The sequence below is a fragment of the Lipotes vexillifer genome, unplaced genomic scaffold, assembly GCF_000442215.2.
Source record: "Lipotes vexillifer unplaced genomic scaffold, Lipotes_vexillifer_v1.1 scaffold916, whole genome shotgun sequence".
Classification (NCBI taxonomy): domain Eukaryota; kingdom Metazoa; phylum Chordata; class Mammalia; order Artiodactyla; family Lipotidae; genus Lipotes; species Lipotes vexillifer.
In genome coordinates, this window is record NW_006798383.1 from 3,689,472 (window position 1) to 3,706,010 (window position 16,539).

The 16,539-nt window shown below is 46.4% G+C and overlaps 1 protein-coding gene across 1 annotated transcript in view; it reads left to right on the top strand.

Annotated features, from left to right (window-relative positions):
• Positions 1-38: 38 nt before the first annotated feature.
• The window catches only part of NEURL1 (neuralized E3 ubiquitin protein ligase 1), a 77,313-nt gene continuing 60,812 nt past the window's right edge, over positions 39-16,539 (top strand). The window contains exon 1 of the mRNA XM_007470434.1: positions 39-216. Within this exon, the coding sequence (XP_007470496.1) occupies positions 132-216 (85 nt within the window). The 5' untranslated portion in view covers positions 39-131. The remainder of the gene's footprint in view (positions 217-16,539) is intronic.

Consider the following 16,539-nt stretch of genomic DNA (forward strand, 5'->3'; position numbering starts at 1 on the left):
CCGCAGCCCCACCAGGGCCCTCCCCCGGCGGCGCGCGCGCCGGCGCGCGCACACACTTGCACACCGTACCTCCTCTGCTGCTCAGCCTCGCCTGCCCCCCGCGAGCGCCGAGCCCCCTGGGGCCGGATGCCATGGGTAACAACTTCTCCAGTATCCCCTCTCTGCCCCGAGGAAACCCGAGCCGGGCGCCGCGGGGCCACCCCCAAAACATCAAAGGTAAGGCTCCGCGGGGGCCGGGCGCAGCTGGAGGACTGGGGCGCAGGCGGAGGGGCAGGGAGAGGTGGAGAGGTGTGGCTGGCGAGGCCGGGCAGGTGCCACCTGTTGTGCGTATTTGGAGATGGGAGATGCACCTCGGCCATGGAGGTGCGCTGGAGGTGGGGGGCTGCTAGTGATGACGGTGAAAATCAGGGAGGATGCCGTTGCGTGGGGTCTACGCAGTTCTCCCAGCCAGCACCAGAAACGTCACCGGAGTCCCCTCAGGCCATGATCCTAGGCGAGCGTGCAGGGGTGAGGAAGGGCATTTGCCCGGTGGGTAGGGGAGTGTGGCAGGATGCTCAGGCTGGCCAGCTGTGCTTCCCAAGGGAAGCACCATCGTCTCCTTTTTCATCTGCCCATGGCTGGAGAGGTGATGCTGGAAGCACTAGCTGCATTTCCGATTGGAGGGTCTTAAAAATCCAGGACAGATTAACAGCAGCCTGGAAGAAGGGGCCAGAGCCGGTGGCCTCTGGAGTCCTCTGCAGCTACTGACTTTTTGTATCCACTGAATCAGGTTGTTTTCTGGTTCCCCAAAGGCTAGATGTCCAGTTGAAACTCTAGAAAGGAGGGGCTGGGAGCCTTGAGACAGAGTAACATTTACCGAGAAGGTCTTTGCCCTCCAAGTCCCTCGACCCACCCAGCACCCTCAGGGAGGCCCCAAGCCCTGTTCTTGACTTTAACTCTTCAGTGCTGTCTCTGACCTTTGGAAGACACACCTGGGTCCTCCCAGGCCCTCAGAGCCCACAGATTCCCTTCGGGAAGCTCCTTTTCTTTCACCCTCAAAACCAGCCAGCACTGGCTGGGCATTCTGATGGCTAAGAGTCAGGAAGGGAAGCCCTTGGGCTTTCACAAAGAACAACCCACTTCTTGAGACCCACCCCCACTGACCCCCAGCTTATGAGAAGGATACCAGTAATGCCCTTTGACAAAGCATTGAAGTTTACAAAGAACTTTCACAAATACCTTTTCAAGTGGGCAAGGAAACTGCTCTGGGGAGTCCTCAGAGCTAATCATGCCCATGTTACAGCTGAGGAGAACGAATGCTTGTTTCACGTTCCCAAAGCCAGAGAGGCAGAACTAGGCTGCAGACCTGTATCTTCTGACTTGGAATTCTGTCCTCTGTTTTGCTGGACAGTTAACCTTCAGGAGTCGGGGAGAGGAGGAGAGGCGGGACCGCCGTCCTGCATTCTAACTCCAACCCTTTCAGAACTTCAGCTCTCACTTGGCTCAGGAAAACCAACGGGTTTGTTGTGTCTTTCTGGAAATTAATATGGCGGTACCTGTCAAGACCTTTTAAAATATCATCTTCATTGACCTGGTGATTCCACCTGAAGAACTGATCCTAAGAAAATGGAAATGCAGGCAAACACTTATGTGCTAGGCCTAGGATGTTCATGGTAGTGTTGTTTACACTAGGAAAACAACCTAAATGCACCGAAATCGTGCTGGATCCTCTCGGTGGAGTATTATGCAATCTTTAAAATAGTATTTTTGAAGAATATTTGATCACTTCGGAAAGTGCTCACAGCAGCATAATGACAGCTGTAAAAAGCAGCATACAAAGTTGTGTAGACTGTAAGAGCCCAATTTTGTTAAAATGTTATGAATGCAAAAAAAAAAAAAAAAATCAGACAGCCCTTGAAAGAAAGTTTCTCAAAGGTTAATTGTTTCCTCTGGGTAGTGAGATCACATGAGATTTTTTCTTTTCTTTTTTATATTCTGCTCTTTTCTAAAATTTCTACAATAAACAAGTATTATTTTTTATAATCAGCTGTAAGTATTAGGTATATGAAGACTGTTTCTGAGCATTGGAAACAGATTTCTAATGATGGAGGAACCCGTGGTTGTCATCCAGTTCAATGTCCTCCCTTACAAGGGAGAAGAATGAGGGAAAGGGAGAGTGAATTGACCAGTTACTCAGTGGGTCAGTCAAGAGAAGGTGGCAAAGCCAGACTAAGTCCTTCAAGGGCAGGGGTTAGCTGGGGACCGGTGAGTTGACTTGGTGCTTGAATGCTCACCAACTGCCCCAAGAAGGCTGTGCTCCATCCATGACCCTAGGGAAGCCCAGAGAAGGCCTCCATAATTGCACCCCTTTTAACCTAAAGTTTGGGATTGGGGGGATGTGAGGTCTCTGTGGCTTGGGGTCTTTGGCAAGGGAGGGTGAGCAGGAGAGGGTCTGAGGCCCTCCCATGTCCCTGCTCCCACCCTAGCCTCCTCCTCTGCCTGAATCCCCACCTATCTGGCCTGGGAAGGCCCCTTTTTGCTGCCTCCCTGGTTTACAGAGATCAGTTCTTATTCAGTGGGAGTAAATGGTGGAGAAATTCTCCCTGCCGGCAGTCTCCCTCCCACTGCCCATCTCCCTTCAGGCTCAACTTACCAGAATCCACTCTCCTCTGTCCCTAACCACACACCTAGGTGGCCGTGAGAATTTTGGTTCAGCTCCTTCCAAGCCTGAGATGAAGGATCAGAGCATGCCGTGAAGGCTGCCCATGGGTTCCTTCATCCAGGGTCCCCTTATCCTGCTTCTCAGCCTGACTTTTCCCCATCCTAACAGAGCCATCAGTTTTATTCTGTGATGGTTTTAATGTTCACAAGTTCCTTTCTAACTGTATCAGCATTGACCTAGGAGTCTTCTCTGATACATCAGTGGTCATCCAGAATTCCATCCCCATTTTATTGGTATGACCTTGATACTGGCTGTGATTCTAAGACTGTTCACCCTGAGTTCTGCTGGGACAGCTTTCAGCTCTGATTCTTATCAGTGTGCATCCAGAAATTTGCTGGTGGGAGGCAGGGAACTCTCGATTTTTTTTCTCCTTCCATAATTGCAATCTATTGATTTCTCACCATTTTAATTAAAACAACTGGAAAGGACCTGGCATAACAGGGACCCTGAGACTCATTAGAGATCTAAGATTGGTCTGGCTGTCAGGCTGACGTGAAATGAGGCTCGTCCATCACCTGTCAGGTGGTAGACTTTGGTCTTCTTCCTAGAGACACACTGACCTCACTCCGCTGCTGGTGATTCCCACTGGGGTCTGAACAGTGTTGGTATAGGAGTGTCCACGGGAGAGGTCCAAGGTATAGCTCTGGGATTAGGACCAACAGACAGTTATGAGGAGCTGCCATGTGCCTGGGTCAGAGGTGAGGGCTCATGACATCTCTGTAGATTCACAGACTGAAGATCTACTTGATAAGGTAGGGCTGAGGGAAGGAATGGAATCAAATGCTTGGTTGGATTGTTGAAATCCCAGATATGTGTGGGCAGAGGTCAGAAATGGGGGGTCAGGGAGGCAGCGAGAGTCAGGGGTGCAGCGAGAGTCCTAGGGTGTGGAGAGGAGGGTAGGGCAAGGGGCGTGCAGCAAGGGCTTGGAGGTGGGATGAGTGAGTGTGTGTATATGTTCTCAGTGATGGGCGCAGGGTGACTGGGGCAGGGGATTCATGTGTCATGGAGACAAATACAGGGAATGAAGATCTTCCTCCTTCCCCATCTCTTTCTGAGTGCCTGCCTGCTTGGTGCTAAGTGTTGGGGGAAAGGTAACTAGGAAAGCCTATGGGGAGGACGACTCAGTCCCAGTGGTCACCCATAGACGGGGGTTGGATAGGCCACCTCCTGTCATTTTTTTTTTTATTGTGGTAAAATTCACATAACATAAAATTCACAATTTTAACGTTTTAAAGTATACAATTAACTGGCATTTAGTACAGTCACAATGTTGTGCAACCACCACCTCTGTCTAGTTCCAGAACATTTTCATCACCCCAAAAGGGAAGCCTGTACCCATTAAGCAGTCATTCCTTATTACTCCCTCCCCTGAATCCCTGGCAACCACTAATCTGCTTTCTGCCTCTAGGCATTTGCCTATACTGGACATTTCATATAGATGGAATCATACTATATTTGTTCTTTTGAGTCTGATTTCTTTCACTTAGCGTAATGTTTTCAAGGCTCATCCGTGTTGTAACATGTATCTTCTTTCCCTTCTGTGGCTGAATAATGTTCCATTATATAGATATGCCACATTTTGCTGATCCACTTGCCAGTTGATGGATATTTTTTTTTTTTGCGGTACGCGGGCCTCTCACTGCTGTGGCCTCTCCCGCTGCGGAGCACAGGCTCCGGACGCGCAGCCTCAGCGGCCATGGCCCACGGGCCCAGCTGCTCCGCGGCGTGTGGGATCCTCCCGGACCGGGGCACGAACCCGTGTCCTCTGCATCGGCAGGCGGACTCCCAACCACTGCGCCACCAGGGAAACCCTTGATGGATATTTTTGATGGGTATTTGGATTGTTCCACCTTTTGGTTATTGGGACTTTTGTGCTGTGAAGATCTGTGTATAAGTTTTTGTTTGAACACCTGTTTTCTTTGGGGTATATACCAAGGAGTGAACCTTCCATCTTTTCAAAGCTGGTGCTTTTGAATTGGACATTTCACAAAGCCACTGGTTGTGACAGATGTAGGGAGGTTGTCTCCATCCAGCTTTGGCTGGGTGTGACACCAGCCAGACACCTGTTGTCTTCAGTCTCTTTTCCATGGTGGCTGAGGCTCCCGGCAGGCAGAGGGAGGAGCTTCTAAGGTTGGCCAGGGAGCTTTGATTCTTTGAGGTGGACCGGTGTGAGCTACAGGAACTTTCTGCAGACCCTGAATCTCCTCACTGCTCCCTGAGGCCAGCGGTGGGGGATGCATTCTCCTAGGACAAGGGCCGAGCCATTTTCCAGCCTTCACAACCTTGCTGCTACTTTCCTGATCTGGGTCCTCCTCCCAGATCTTGCAGTAGCTGGCCTCTTTGCCTCCCATTCCTCCTTTGATGCCAGAGGGATCCTCCTAAAGTATGCCTTTCATCTCGCCCGGCCCCTATCAACAGTCTTCAATGTCATGACCCAGCCTGCCATAATCGGAAATTCAAGGCCTCCATTCTTTGGCCAACCCACAGCCCTTGTCTGGGCTCCACCCGTAGTTGTCATGACGCAGGTTAGGTGAGCTCATCCATCTCTCTGCTCCCCGCAGTGCAGCAGACAGACCTGGCACGGTGAAGGGGTGGGGGCTGGTGGCCTCCTCTACCCCCCGCAAGACTTCAGAGAAGCGGGGCTGAGACAGCCCCCATGTTGAACCCGGAGCATCTGTCCTGCACACCCTGTTGGGTTTTCATTCAGTTTGACCTTTGAACCCTATATTGTTAATCAAAAAAAAAAAATTTATAACAGCCACCGTGTTGGGTGGTTACTGTGTGCCAAGTACTTCCATGTAGATTATTTCTATTAATATCCTACTGACAACCTCCTGAGGGGGAGGTATCATTGTCACCATTTTATATATGGGGAAAGAAAGGCTCAGAGAGGTTAAGTGACTAATCCCAGACCATACAGTTAGTAACTGATGGAGCTGGGATTCAAACCCAGGTCTCGCTGACTTTAGAGTTCACTCTTGTGACCACTATATATCTTGCTCTTATAGAATTCACTCTTGGTGGGCTCTGTCTTCCATTGTAGGAAAGGAACTGGAGAGCAATCTCCTGGCCTCTGGACAGGGCCCCAAAGGAGGGAAAGGGAGTACCATGGGGTTCTTGATGCTCCTTCCCAACCCCTGCCCCTTCCACCTCCTCTGTAGGGCTTTTGGCCATGTAGACCCATCAGCCAGTCATCAGACACTTTCAAGGGAACTTTCTGTTTCTTCGGGCCAGTGTTTCTCACAGTGAGGCTTTTCTACTGCCTGCATCAGCATTAGCATCAGCTTGAAAGCACATCTAAAATGCAGGTTCCCAGCCCCCAGACCAGATCTACTGTCTCAGAATACCTTGGGCATGGGGCTCCCAAACCTGCATGTTTAACAAGAGCCCCAGCTCATTCTGATATACCTCAAAGTCTGAGAATTATCCAGGCTGTGGGGCCTCAGAACAGACCCACTCTGGCACTCTTGGAGTTGGTGAGATCAGGCTTCTCAGAGGAGGGGAGCCCAAAGCTGGATGGAGATTTGGAATGGACCTTTTCAAGGGCATCTTGGTGAGGGCATGGCAGCAAAGGCACGGAGGCAGGAAAATGCAAGGTGTTGACAGAGACAGTGAGCGGTCCCTCCCACCTGGGATGTGAGGCCCCCCCCCAGTGGGGAGATGAACGGATCAATCTTTGAAGATAGACTGATGCCAGATTCTTGCAGGGCCTTGGATTCCAGGATGAGTTTAGATTGATCCTGTGGGCAGTGGGAGCTATGGGTGGCTTTTGAGCAGAGGAGTGTAGTGATTTCCTTTAAACAGCAGCATCAGCAGAGGAGGGGGGAGGAGGGAATGAAGCATCCTGAGCTGCTGGGAGGTTAATGGAGCTACAGGGCTTCTGTCCTAGGCCAAGCTGAAAGGGCTGGGTGGGACAGCCAAGTTGACAACCTCATCTAGGCTTTCCCGTGGGTGAATCTGGAAGCATTTCTGACCAATGGCTATGGTCAGCAGGGCGATTGCACATCAGGAAAAAAAAAAAAGGATTTTTAAGAAGGACAAATCCTGATGCTGGGCACTATGCTAGGTTCATTCACATAGATTAATTCATTTAGTCTCTCAATAAATGTGAAGTAGGTGTTATTATCCCCATTTTATAGGTGCAAAAACTGAGACACATGTATATTAAGAATGCTGTCCAGAAACAATAAACTAGGAAATGGCAGAGCTGAGATTTCTATCTAGGACACCAAAGCCCATGAGGGAGAAAATTGGCCTTGGGGGGAATTTCTGCATGTTGGGGCTTTCTTTTCCCTGACCCTCTGAGATGGCATGTGCCCACTTACAAGATGTGCACTTTGAGGCCCAGGCATTGGCTCTAAATCACAGAGCGCAAGATGGTGACAGTACAGGCAAGGGCAGTAACAAAAGGAGGAAAAGGCAGGAGGAAGGAGGACAGGAGTGGGGCACTGCCCAGGGGATGACAGGGATGCCTCCATCTGGATATGCCAGCTGCCTGGGCCTATTTCCTGTTGGTTTGTGACTCTCTCACTCCTGGTCCTGCACACCCAGGGGCTGGAGGCTGAGGGGCTGCTTCTCCCTGATCTGGTTGCTTTGGCAACCCTGGTCAGGATGCGAGTGGTCTCCTTGGTAACGCCTGGGAAAACTGCCTGCAGGGCTGGAGGGAAGTGGACTGGCCAGCGGTCAGGCTGGGTGGCACAGGCAGAGCCAGGCCAGACCGGGCCACTGAGACTGCAGGCCTGTGGTGAAGGTCAGGTTTATGGAATAGCCCAGGCAGCCTGTTGGCCATTCCCCAGCAAGCCAGAGTCCAGAGGCCCTGGGGGCTTGGGGGCCTGTCTGGTGAGACCAGAGGCACTAGTGGGCCAGCCCAGGAAGTGGGAGGAGATGGGGGCGAGGGTGGGAAGGGGGGAGAATATAGCTTCTGGATGACAGATCCAGCTACAGGGTTTATTAAAAGATGTTTATCAGAGGTCATTACTCAGATCCTGCTGCTTTGGGAAATGAGCAGGTGCTGATGCCTGTGCGGGGCGGGGCAAAGAGAAAAGCAGGGCCAGTAGAAGAGGAAGAGTCACAGGCAGGCAGGTAGAGTCTTTGGCTTTCTCTCTGCTCTAGCTGCAGCTCTGGAGTAGGCTGGGCTCTGCGCTGGGCTCCGGAACTGAAGTTCTCCCAGGGTGAGAGTTGGGGTTCCAGGGATGCTCTGATGCGGAGGCTCATTCTGTTGTTTAACAAACATGCTAAGCATCAATGATGAGCCAGCCTTTCTCCTAGGCGTGAGGATACGGTGGAACACAAAAAGATGAGGGCTCGCTGCCATGGAGCTTTCCCTCCATGGAGCTGGGAAAAGAAATGGCAAATGAACAAATGAATGGGAGTATGATAATAATTACTAACATATTATGTGCTAGATAGAGACTGTGCTAAGCTCTTTTCACCTATTATCTCATTTAACCTTTAAAACAACCATGTGAAGTAAGTATGATTATTAGCCCCATTTATAAACTGAGGCTTAGCGAGGTTAAGTAACTTGCCCAAGGTCACGTGGCTGGTATGAGTCAGAGCTGGGATTCTAGCCAAGATCTCTCTGACTTTGGCGCTACCACTAAGAAAACCCCCAAACCCCAAAAAACCCCTTTTCATTTAGAACACTTTTAGATTTACAGAATTATTGCAAAATAGCAGAGAGTTTCGACATAGCCCATGCCCAGTTTCCTCCATTATTAACATCTTACATGTGTATGGAACATTTGTGACATTAACGTACCAATACTGATAACGTGGTTATTAACTAATGTCTATACTTTACTCCGATTTCCTCAGTTTTCCTTCATGTTCTTTTTCTGTACTAGGATCCCATCCGGGATACCCCAGTATATTTTTAGCTACCACGTTTTATATATATATAGTTGTGTTTTCTTATGCTCCTCTTGGTTGTGACAATTTCTCACACGTTGCTTGTTTTTGATGACCTTGACAGTTTTGAGGAGTGTTGGTTAGGTATTTTGTAGACTGTCCTTTCACTGGGATTTTTCTGCTATTTTCATGATTAGACTGCGGTTATAGGTTTTGGAGAGAAAGACCATAGAGGTGAAGTGCCGTTTTAGTTGCATCATATCAACGGTGTGTGTTCTCAGCATGATTTATCACTGTGGATGCTCACCTTGATCACAAGGCTGAGGTAGCGCTTGGCAGGTTTCTCCACTGTAAAGTTAAAGGTGCACTTTTCTCCCCATATTGCGCTCTTTGAAAGGAAGTCCTATGTGCAGCCCACAGTAAGGGGCAGAGAGTTAGGCTCTACCTCGTTGAGGCGGGGGGCACTACTTTAACTGTTCCGTCAACTCTTTCTTTAGTTCCTTACCCAAGCAGTTACATTTGAATAAGGGCTGTGAAACAGAAGATCAGGGAACTTGGGGGAACTTCACCTGGTCTTGGGGGTCTGGGAAGTGAAATGACCAGGGAAGTGACCTGAAAATGAGTATGGGTTGGCTTCATGTTCCTGGGGGTGCTTCTGCCATGTTGGGTGTGGAACTATTCATTTAGCATCCCTGACTTTTAAAAAAATTATTTTAATTTTTTTAAATTCTTAAAAAATTTTTTTTATTGGAGTATAGTTGATTTACAATGTTGTGTTAGTTTCAGGAGTACAGCAAAGTGAATCAGTTATACATATACATATATCCACTCTTTTTTTTTTTAACATCTTTATAGGAGTATAATTGCTTCACAATGGTGTGTTAGTTTCTGCTGTATAACAAAGTGAATCAGGTATACATATACATACATCCCCATATCCCCTCCCTCTTGCGCCTCCCTCCCTCTAGGTGGTCACAAAGCATCGAGCTGATCTCCCTGTAGCATCCCTGACTATTAAATGTCACTGGCCAGCTTAAATGTCACTGTCATTAAAAAAATAAATAACTCTTCCCATATTTTTAAAAGCACCCCAGAGGGGGCAGTACCACTCCTAGTTGAGAGCACTGAGCTGGGTGTGGAGGGCGCATTGAAGGTTGTTCCTGGAAGGGGCCTGGCACAATCCCCTGTTGAGGACGGAGCTGGGTGTTGGCTCACCGCTGCTGCTGACTCAGGGACTGAGTCCCGGTTGTGTGATCCCAGCCTTCCAGGCCACGGAACTTTCAGCAGAAAATCATTAAGTGGCCACTGCCTTGCCTCTCTGTCCATGGAGGCAAGTTGCTGGCCCCGCAGGCTGTCTGTGTCGGGGGGGAGGCAGGAGGAGGAGAGAGGACTCTCTTGGGATGATGGGAGAGGGGAGGGAAGTATGTCTACTGGCTTTTCTGGATGGCCTTCTTGGCCTCTCTCGCCCCAGAATGCCATGCTGGCTGCTCCAGAGGTTGGGATGGGGACAGGAAAGGGAGAACATTGCCAGGGGTGGGTGCTGTCTTATGATTAGGGTGGTGGCACTTCCACACGCTCCTGACTTTCACCTTCACCTTTCCCCTTGGCTTGCCCCAGCCTCTCCCTGGCATCTACTGAAAGGCTGAACTTCTCCACGGAATGGGACAGGGTGTGTATGCAGGTGGGGGTGTCCAGGTGCCCCTGAGAGTGAGGAGAGGAGACACTTTGCCCTGATCAGAGTTGACTGAAACTGAGAGGATGCTCCAGCTGATTCACTTCATGTGTCAGTGCCCTCTGTGCTGGGCCTGGTGCTGGGCATGGAGAATTGGAAGGTGAGTACTGGGCATCGTCTCTGCCCTTGAGGTGCTCATGGCCCATGAATCGCTCATCCAATTCAGACATCAGTCCGTAGCGTCAGAAGGGTCCTGGAGCCTTTCTTCTCTGTGTCTGCTTTCCTTTCCTTTTTTTACCCTGTTCTTCTCAGCAAATGCTCCCTTTGAATACATTCTCCGTGAAGGGAGAGGGCTGGCAGGTGGTCAGGTGTGTGCATGGGGCTGGTGGAAGGGGTGGTGGCCACTGACTTCCAACATCAGGCCCAAATCAGAGGTCATTTTGTCCTACCTCCTTTCTCAGCTCATATCTGGAGTGCTCAGCCCTGGAGAGGGGAAGTGACTTGTCCAAGGTCACACAGCTGGATTGGACCAGGTGCTAATGAGGTCTCAAGTCTCTGACATTGCTGGATGATGCTCTCAGGATTTGGCAGAAGTTAATTCCAGAGGGACACCCGAGGGGGACGAATGATCGTGCCAACTGTGATGTGTGCTGTCCCGAGGGGAACTATTGAAGGGCTTTAAACGGAAGAGTGACAAGATCTTTTAGATGCCTTAGAAAGCTCTGGGACAAGAGAGGGGCAGGGGAGGGCCAGGCAGGAGGCTGCTTCAGTCTTCCAGTGCAGGAGAGGTGTGGCTTCTACCGGACGGGGCAGTAAGCAGCCAGGCAAGTAGATTGATTTGGGAAATCCTTTAGAAGCTCGACTTGAAGATTTGGAGGTGGAGAGGGAGATGCAGAGGGACTACTGGTACTGACATGTGTCAGAGGATTGTGATTTCTGGGGCAGTGGTCACTGAGGCACCCAGGTGGCTTGGCTTGGAGGAGCTTGGCTACACACTGGGAGGGTGGGCCTCTTGGGAGGTGGGGGGTGAGCATGCTGATGTGTGAGTGTTCCCTTGAGAGTTGTGTCCCACCCAAGGCCTTGAGGTCTTAGAGCCAGGAGGAGAGACAGGTGAGCAGGGCAGGGCTGGCCCTGAGCTCTTGGCTCTACCCTACCCCCGGGACATCATTGATAATTAATGTCCCCTCTGCCTGTCACAGGTGGCTCCCAGGTGGACAGAGGTGGGGCCCTGGCACCTGTGTTGTGATGTGCATGTGGCTTCTGCAGGCCTCAGAGCCAGGGCCTTCAGTCCCAACCTAGCCAAGCTTTCTCAGGTGGCTCCTTGCTCCCCGTGGGTGCCAATTCCCCCAGCGTACACACACAAACCGTAGCAGGTGGCCATAAATCAGCCCAGACAGGCCAAGGCTGCTCTGGTTTTCCCACAGTTGAGATCAAAGCCCCGGACCCTCACCCTGGGGCTCAGTACTTATTAAATTATTAAACTGTCAAGGGAAGGGAAAGCAGGAAGGACTGGATGGATGGCCATAGAGTAAAAGAGAATGAGGAAAAATGGCTGAGAAATGAGGCAGCGGGTGGGAAAGGGGAAGAGAGGAGAGAAAAAAAAGCTCTTTGTCTTTGTCCTGAGCTTGGAGACTTCCCAGAGCTGTGAACTTTGCATTTGAATATCCTCAAACAATTCCCTCCTGCTTCCTCCTGTGGGATCTCATTTGGGGTCCCATGACCAGGATTCATAGCCCCACTTTACAGAGGAGAAACTGAGGCCCAGATTGGCACAGGATTATGAAAGTCTGTACTTCTGAGTCCTGTTCCAGCCTGTTTCTGGGCCTCTTCATGGGCCCAGAATCAACATTACGTTAATACCCATTCTTGACCCTGGCTCTCAGGCTAGACTGGAGTGTGTGAAGAACCCCATCCTGATCCCAGTAGGACCCGCCAGGGCCTCTTCCTGCCTGGAGCCCCCTGGACTCTCCTTTAGCTTCCAGGCATGAAGGCAGAGCTTGGACCCAATAGATTGCCCATCCCTGCCTGAGGCAACAGTTTCTATCCCTGGCCCCACACTCCAGTTGTTTGCAGGAAACAGCCTCTTTTTTCCCACCATCTTTATTGTGGTATAATTGACAAATAAAATTGTAATGCACTTAAAGTGTACAACGTGATGATTAGGTATATATATATATATATATATATGTATATATATATATGTATATATATATATAGTGAAATGATTCCTGCAACCAAGTTAATTAACACATTCATCGCCTCACAGTTACTTTTTCTGTTGTTGTTGTTGAGAATGCCTAAGATCTACTCTTAACAAATTTCAAGTATACAAGTATTATGAACCATAGTCACCATGCTGTATATTATATACTCAGAACTTATTTATCTTATAACTGAAAGTTTGTATCTTTTAACCAACATTTCCCCATTTCCCCCACCCCTAGTCCTTGTCAACCACCATTCTACTCTATTTCTTTTAATTCAACCCCCCCCCTCATTTTTTTGGATTCCACGTGTAAGTGATACTGTATGGTATTTATCTTTCTATGTCTTTTCTCTGGCTTATTTCACTTAGTATAAGGCCCTCCACAGTCATTCATGTTGCCCCAAATAGCAAGCTTTCCTTCTTTTTATGAGTGAATAATATTCCATTGTTTATATATACATATATACCGTATTTTCTTTATCCATTCATCCATCAACAGACACTTAGGTTGTTACCATATCTTGGCTGTTGTGAATAATGTGGCAATGAACATGGATGTATAAATATCTCCTCAAGATAGTGATTTCATTTCCTTTGGGTATATACCCAGAAGTGGGACTGCTGGATCATATGGTAGTTCTATTTTTAATTTCTTGAGGAATCTCCATACTTTTTTCCAAAATGGCTGTATCAATTTACATTCCCACCAAGAATGACAAGGGTTCCCTTTTCTCCACATCCTCATCAATATTTATCTCTTGTCTTTTTGATTATAGACATCCTAACAAGTGTTAGGTGGTATCTCATTGTGGTTTTGATTTGCAGTTCCCTGATGATTAGTGATGTTGAGCATCTTTTCATGTACCTGCTGGCCATTTGTATTTCTTCTTTGGAAAAATGACTATTCAGGTCCCTTGCCCATTTGTCAACTGAGTTATTTATTTATTTATTTTTTGCTATTGAGTTGTAAGTGTTTTTTATTTTTTTGGAAATTAGCCCCTTATCAGATATATGGCTTGCAAATATTTTCTCCCATTCCATAGGGTGCCTTTTCATTTTGTTGATTCTTTTCCCTTGCTGTGCAAAACCTTTTTAGTTTGATGTAGTCTCACTTGTTTATTTTTTCTTTTGTTGCTTCTCCTTTGAGTGTCAAACCCCAAAAATCATTGCTAAGATCAATGGCAAGGAGCTTTCCGCTTATGTTTTCTTCTAAGAATTTTATGGTTTCAGGTCTTACATTTAGATCTTTAATTCATTTGAGTTGATATTTGTACATGGTGTGCGATGAGGGTCCATTTAATTATTTTGCATGTGGATATCCAGTTTTTCCAGCACCTTTTATTGAAGAGACTATCCTTTACCCATTGTATATTCTTGGCACCTTTGTTGAAAATTAGGTGACCATATATCTGTGGGTTTATTTCTGTGCTGTCTATTCTACTCCATTGATCTATATGTCTGTTTTTCATGCTAATAGCATACTGTTTTGATTATTATAGCTTTGTAGTATAGTCTGAACTCAGGAAATGTGATGCCTCCAGCTTTGTTCTTCTTGCTCAAGATTACTTTAGCCATTCAGGGTCTTTTGTGGTTTCATACAAATTTTGAGATTTTTTTTTATATTTGTGAAAAATGCCATTGGAATTTTTATAGGGATTGCATTGAATCTGTAGATTGCTTTGGGTGGTATAGACATTTTAACAATATTAATTCTTTCAGTCCATGGACATGGGATATCTTTGCATTTATTTTTATCTTCTTCAATTTCTTTCATCAATAGTTTATAGTTTTCCTTGTACAGATGTAAAGATTTGGCTAAATTTACCCCTAAGTATTTTATTCTTTATGATGCTCTTGTAAATGGGTTTGGTTTCTTAATTTCTTTTTCAGATAGTTTGTTGTTAGTGTGTAGAAACACAACTGATTTTGTATGTTGATTTTGTATCCTGCAACTTTACTGAGTTCATTTATCAATTCTAACAGTTTTTAGAGTTTTCTGTGTACAAGATTGTGTCATCTGCAAACAGAGACAATTTTGCTTTGTCCTTTCTGATTTGGATGCCTTTTAGTTCTTTTTCTTGCCTAATTGCTCTGGCTAGGACTTCCAGTACTATGTTGAATATGTTGAAGTGGCAATAGAGGGCATCCTTCTCTTGCTTTTGATCACTATTAGTATGATGTTAGCTGTGGGCTTGTTATATTTGACCTTTATTATGTTGAGGTACATTCCATCTATACCTAATTTGTGGAGAGTGTTTATCATGAAAAGATGTTGAATTTTATCAGATGCTCTTTATGCATCTGTGATTGATGATCATTTGATTTTAGCCTTTAGTTTGTTAATATGTTATATCACATTTATTAATTTACATATGTTGAACCATCCTTGCATCCTAGGGATAAATCTCACTTGATCATGGTGTATGATACTTTTAATGTGTTGTTGAATTTGGTTTGCTAATATTTTGTTGAGGATTTTTGCATCTATCTTCACCAGGGATATTGGCCTGTAATTTTCTTTTCTTGTAGTATCCTTGTATGGCCTTGGTAACAGGGTAATGCTGACCTTATAAAATGAACTTGGAACTGTTCCCTCCTCTTCATTTATTGGGAGGAGTTTGAGAAGTGTTGGTATTAATTCTTTAATAAGAATTAATTCTTTAAATGTTTGGTAGAATTCACCGGTGAAGCCATCTGGTCCTGGACTTTTATTTTTAGGAAATATAAGAATACTTTACCCAGAAAAGCTGTCCTTCAGAGTTGAAGGTGAGATACAAACATTCCCAGACAAACAAAAGCGGAAGGAGTTCATAACTACTAAACCTACCTCACAAGAAATGGTAAAGGAATTCTTTAAGCTGAAAAGAAAGGATACTAACTAGTAACATGAAAACATATGAAAGTGTAAAACTTCCTGGTAAATGTAAATATGTGGTCTAATCCAGGATACTCTAATATTGTAATGGTGGTGTGTAAATCACTTATAACTCTAATACAAAGGTTAAAAGACAAAAGAATTAAAAATAGCCATAACTACAATAATTGGTTAGTGGATATATAATATAAAAATATGTAAACTGTGACATCAAAAACATAAAATGTTGGGAGAGGGAGTAAAAGTGTTGAGCTTTTGTATGTTAACAAAATTAAGTTGTTTTCAGCTTAAAATAGATGGTTGTAACTATGTTTTATGTAAACCTCATTGTAACTACAAAGCAAAAGCCAATAGCAGATACACAAAAGATAATGAGAAAGGGATCAAAACATACTGCTTTGGCATCCAGTCACAAAGGAAGACAGTAATAGAAGAAGAAAAGAACAAAGGACGTGCAAAATATCCAGAAAACAATTAATAAAATGGCAATAAGTCCTTATCTATCAACAATTACTTTAAACATAGTCTAAATTATCCAATCAAAAGACATAGAGTAACTGAATGGATCAAAAAAAAAAAATAAAACAACAACAAGGCCCAACAAATTACCCACCTCTAAGAGACTCACTTCAGCTCTAAGGACACATAAGCTGTAAGTGAAGAGGCGGAAAAAGATATTTCAGACAAATGGAAACCAAAAGAGTACAGGGGTAGTTGTACTTATATCAGATGATATAAAGGGATCAATTCATCAAGAGGAAGTAACTCTAGTAAATATATATATACCCAACATCAGAGCACATAAATATGTAAAGCAAATACCCGGAAGAAGATGTGAAGGGAGAAATAGATAGCAATACTATAACAATAGGGGACTTCAATTCTCCACTTCCTTTTTTATTTTTTTGGCCTTGCTGCGTAGCATGTGGGATCTTAGTTCCCTGACCAGGGATCGAACCCACGCCCCCTGTATTGGAAGCGTGGAGTCTTAACCAGTGGACCACCAGGGAAGTCCTCTCCACTTTCAACAATGGGTAGATCATCCAGACAGAAAATCAGTGTGGACATGTTGGGCTTGAACTACGCTTTAGACCAAATGGACCTAACAGACATACAGAATATTCCATCAAAAGTAGCAGACTAGGGCTTCCCTGGTGGCGCAGTGGTTGAGGGTCCACCTGCCGATGCAGGGGACACGGGTTAGTGCCCCGGTCCGGGAAGATCCCACATGCCGC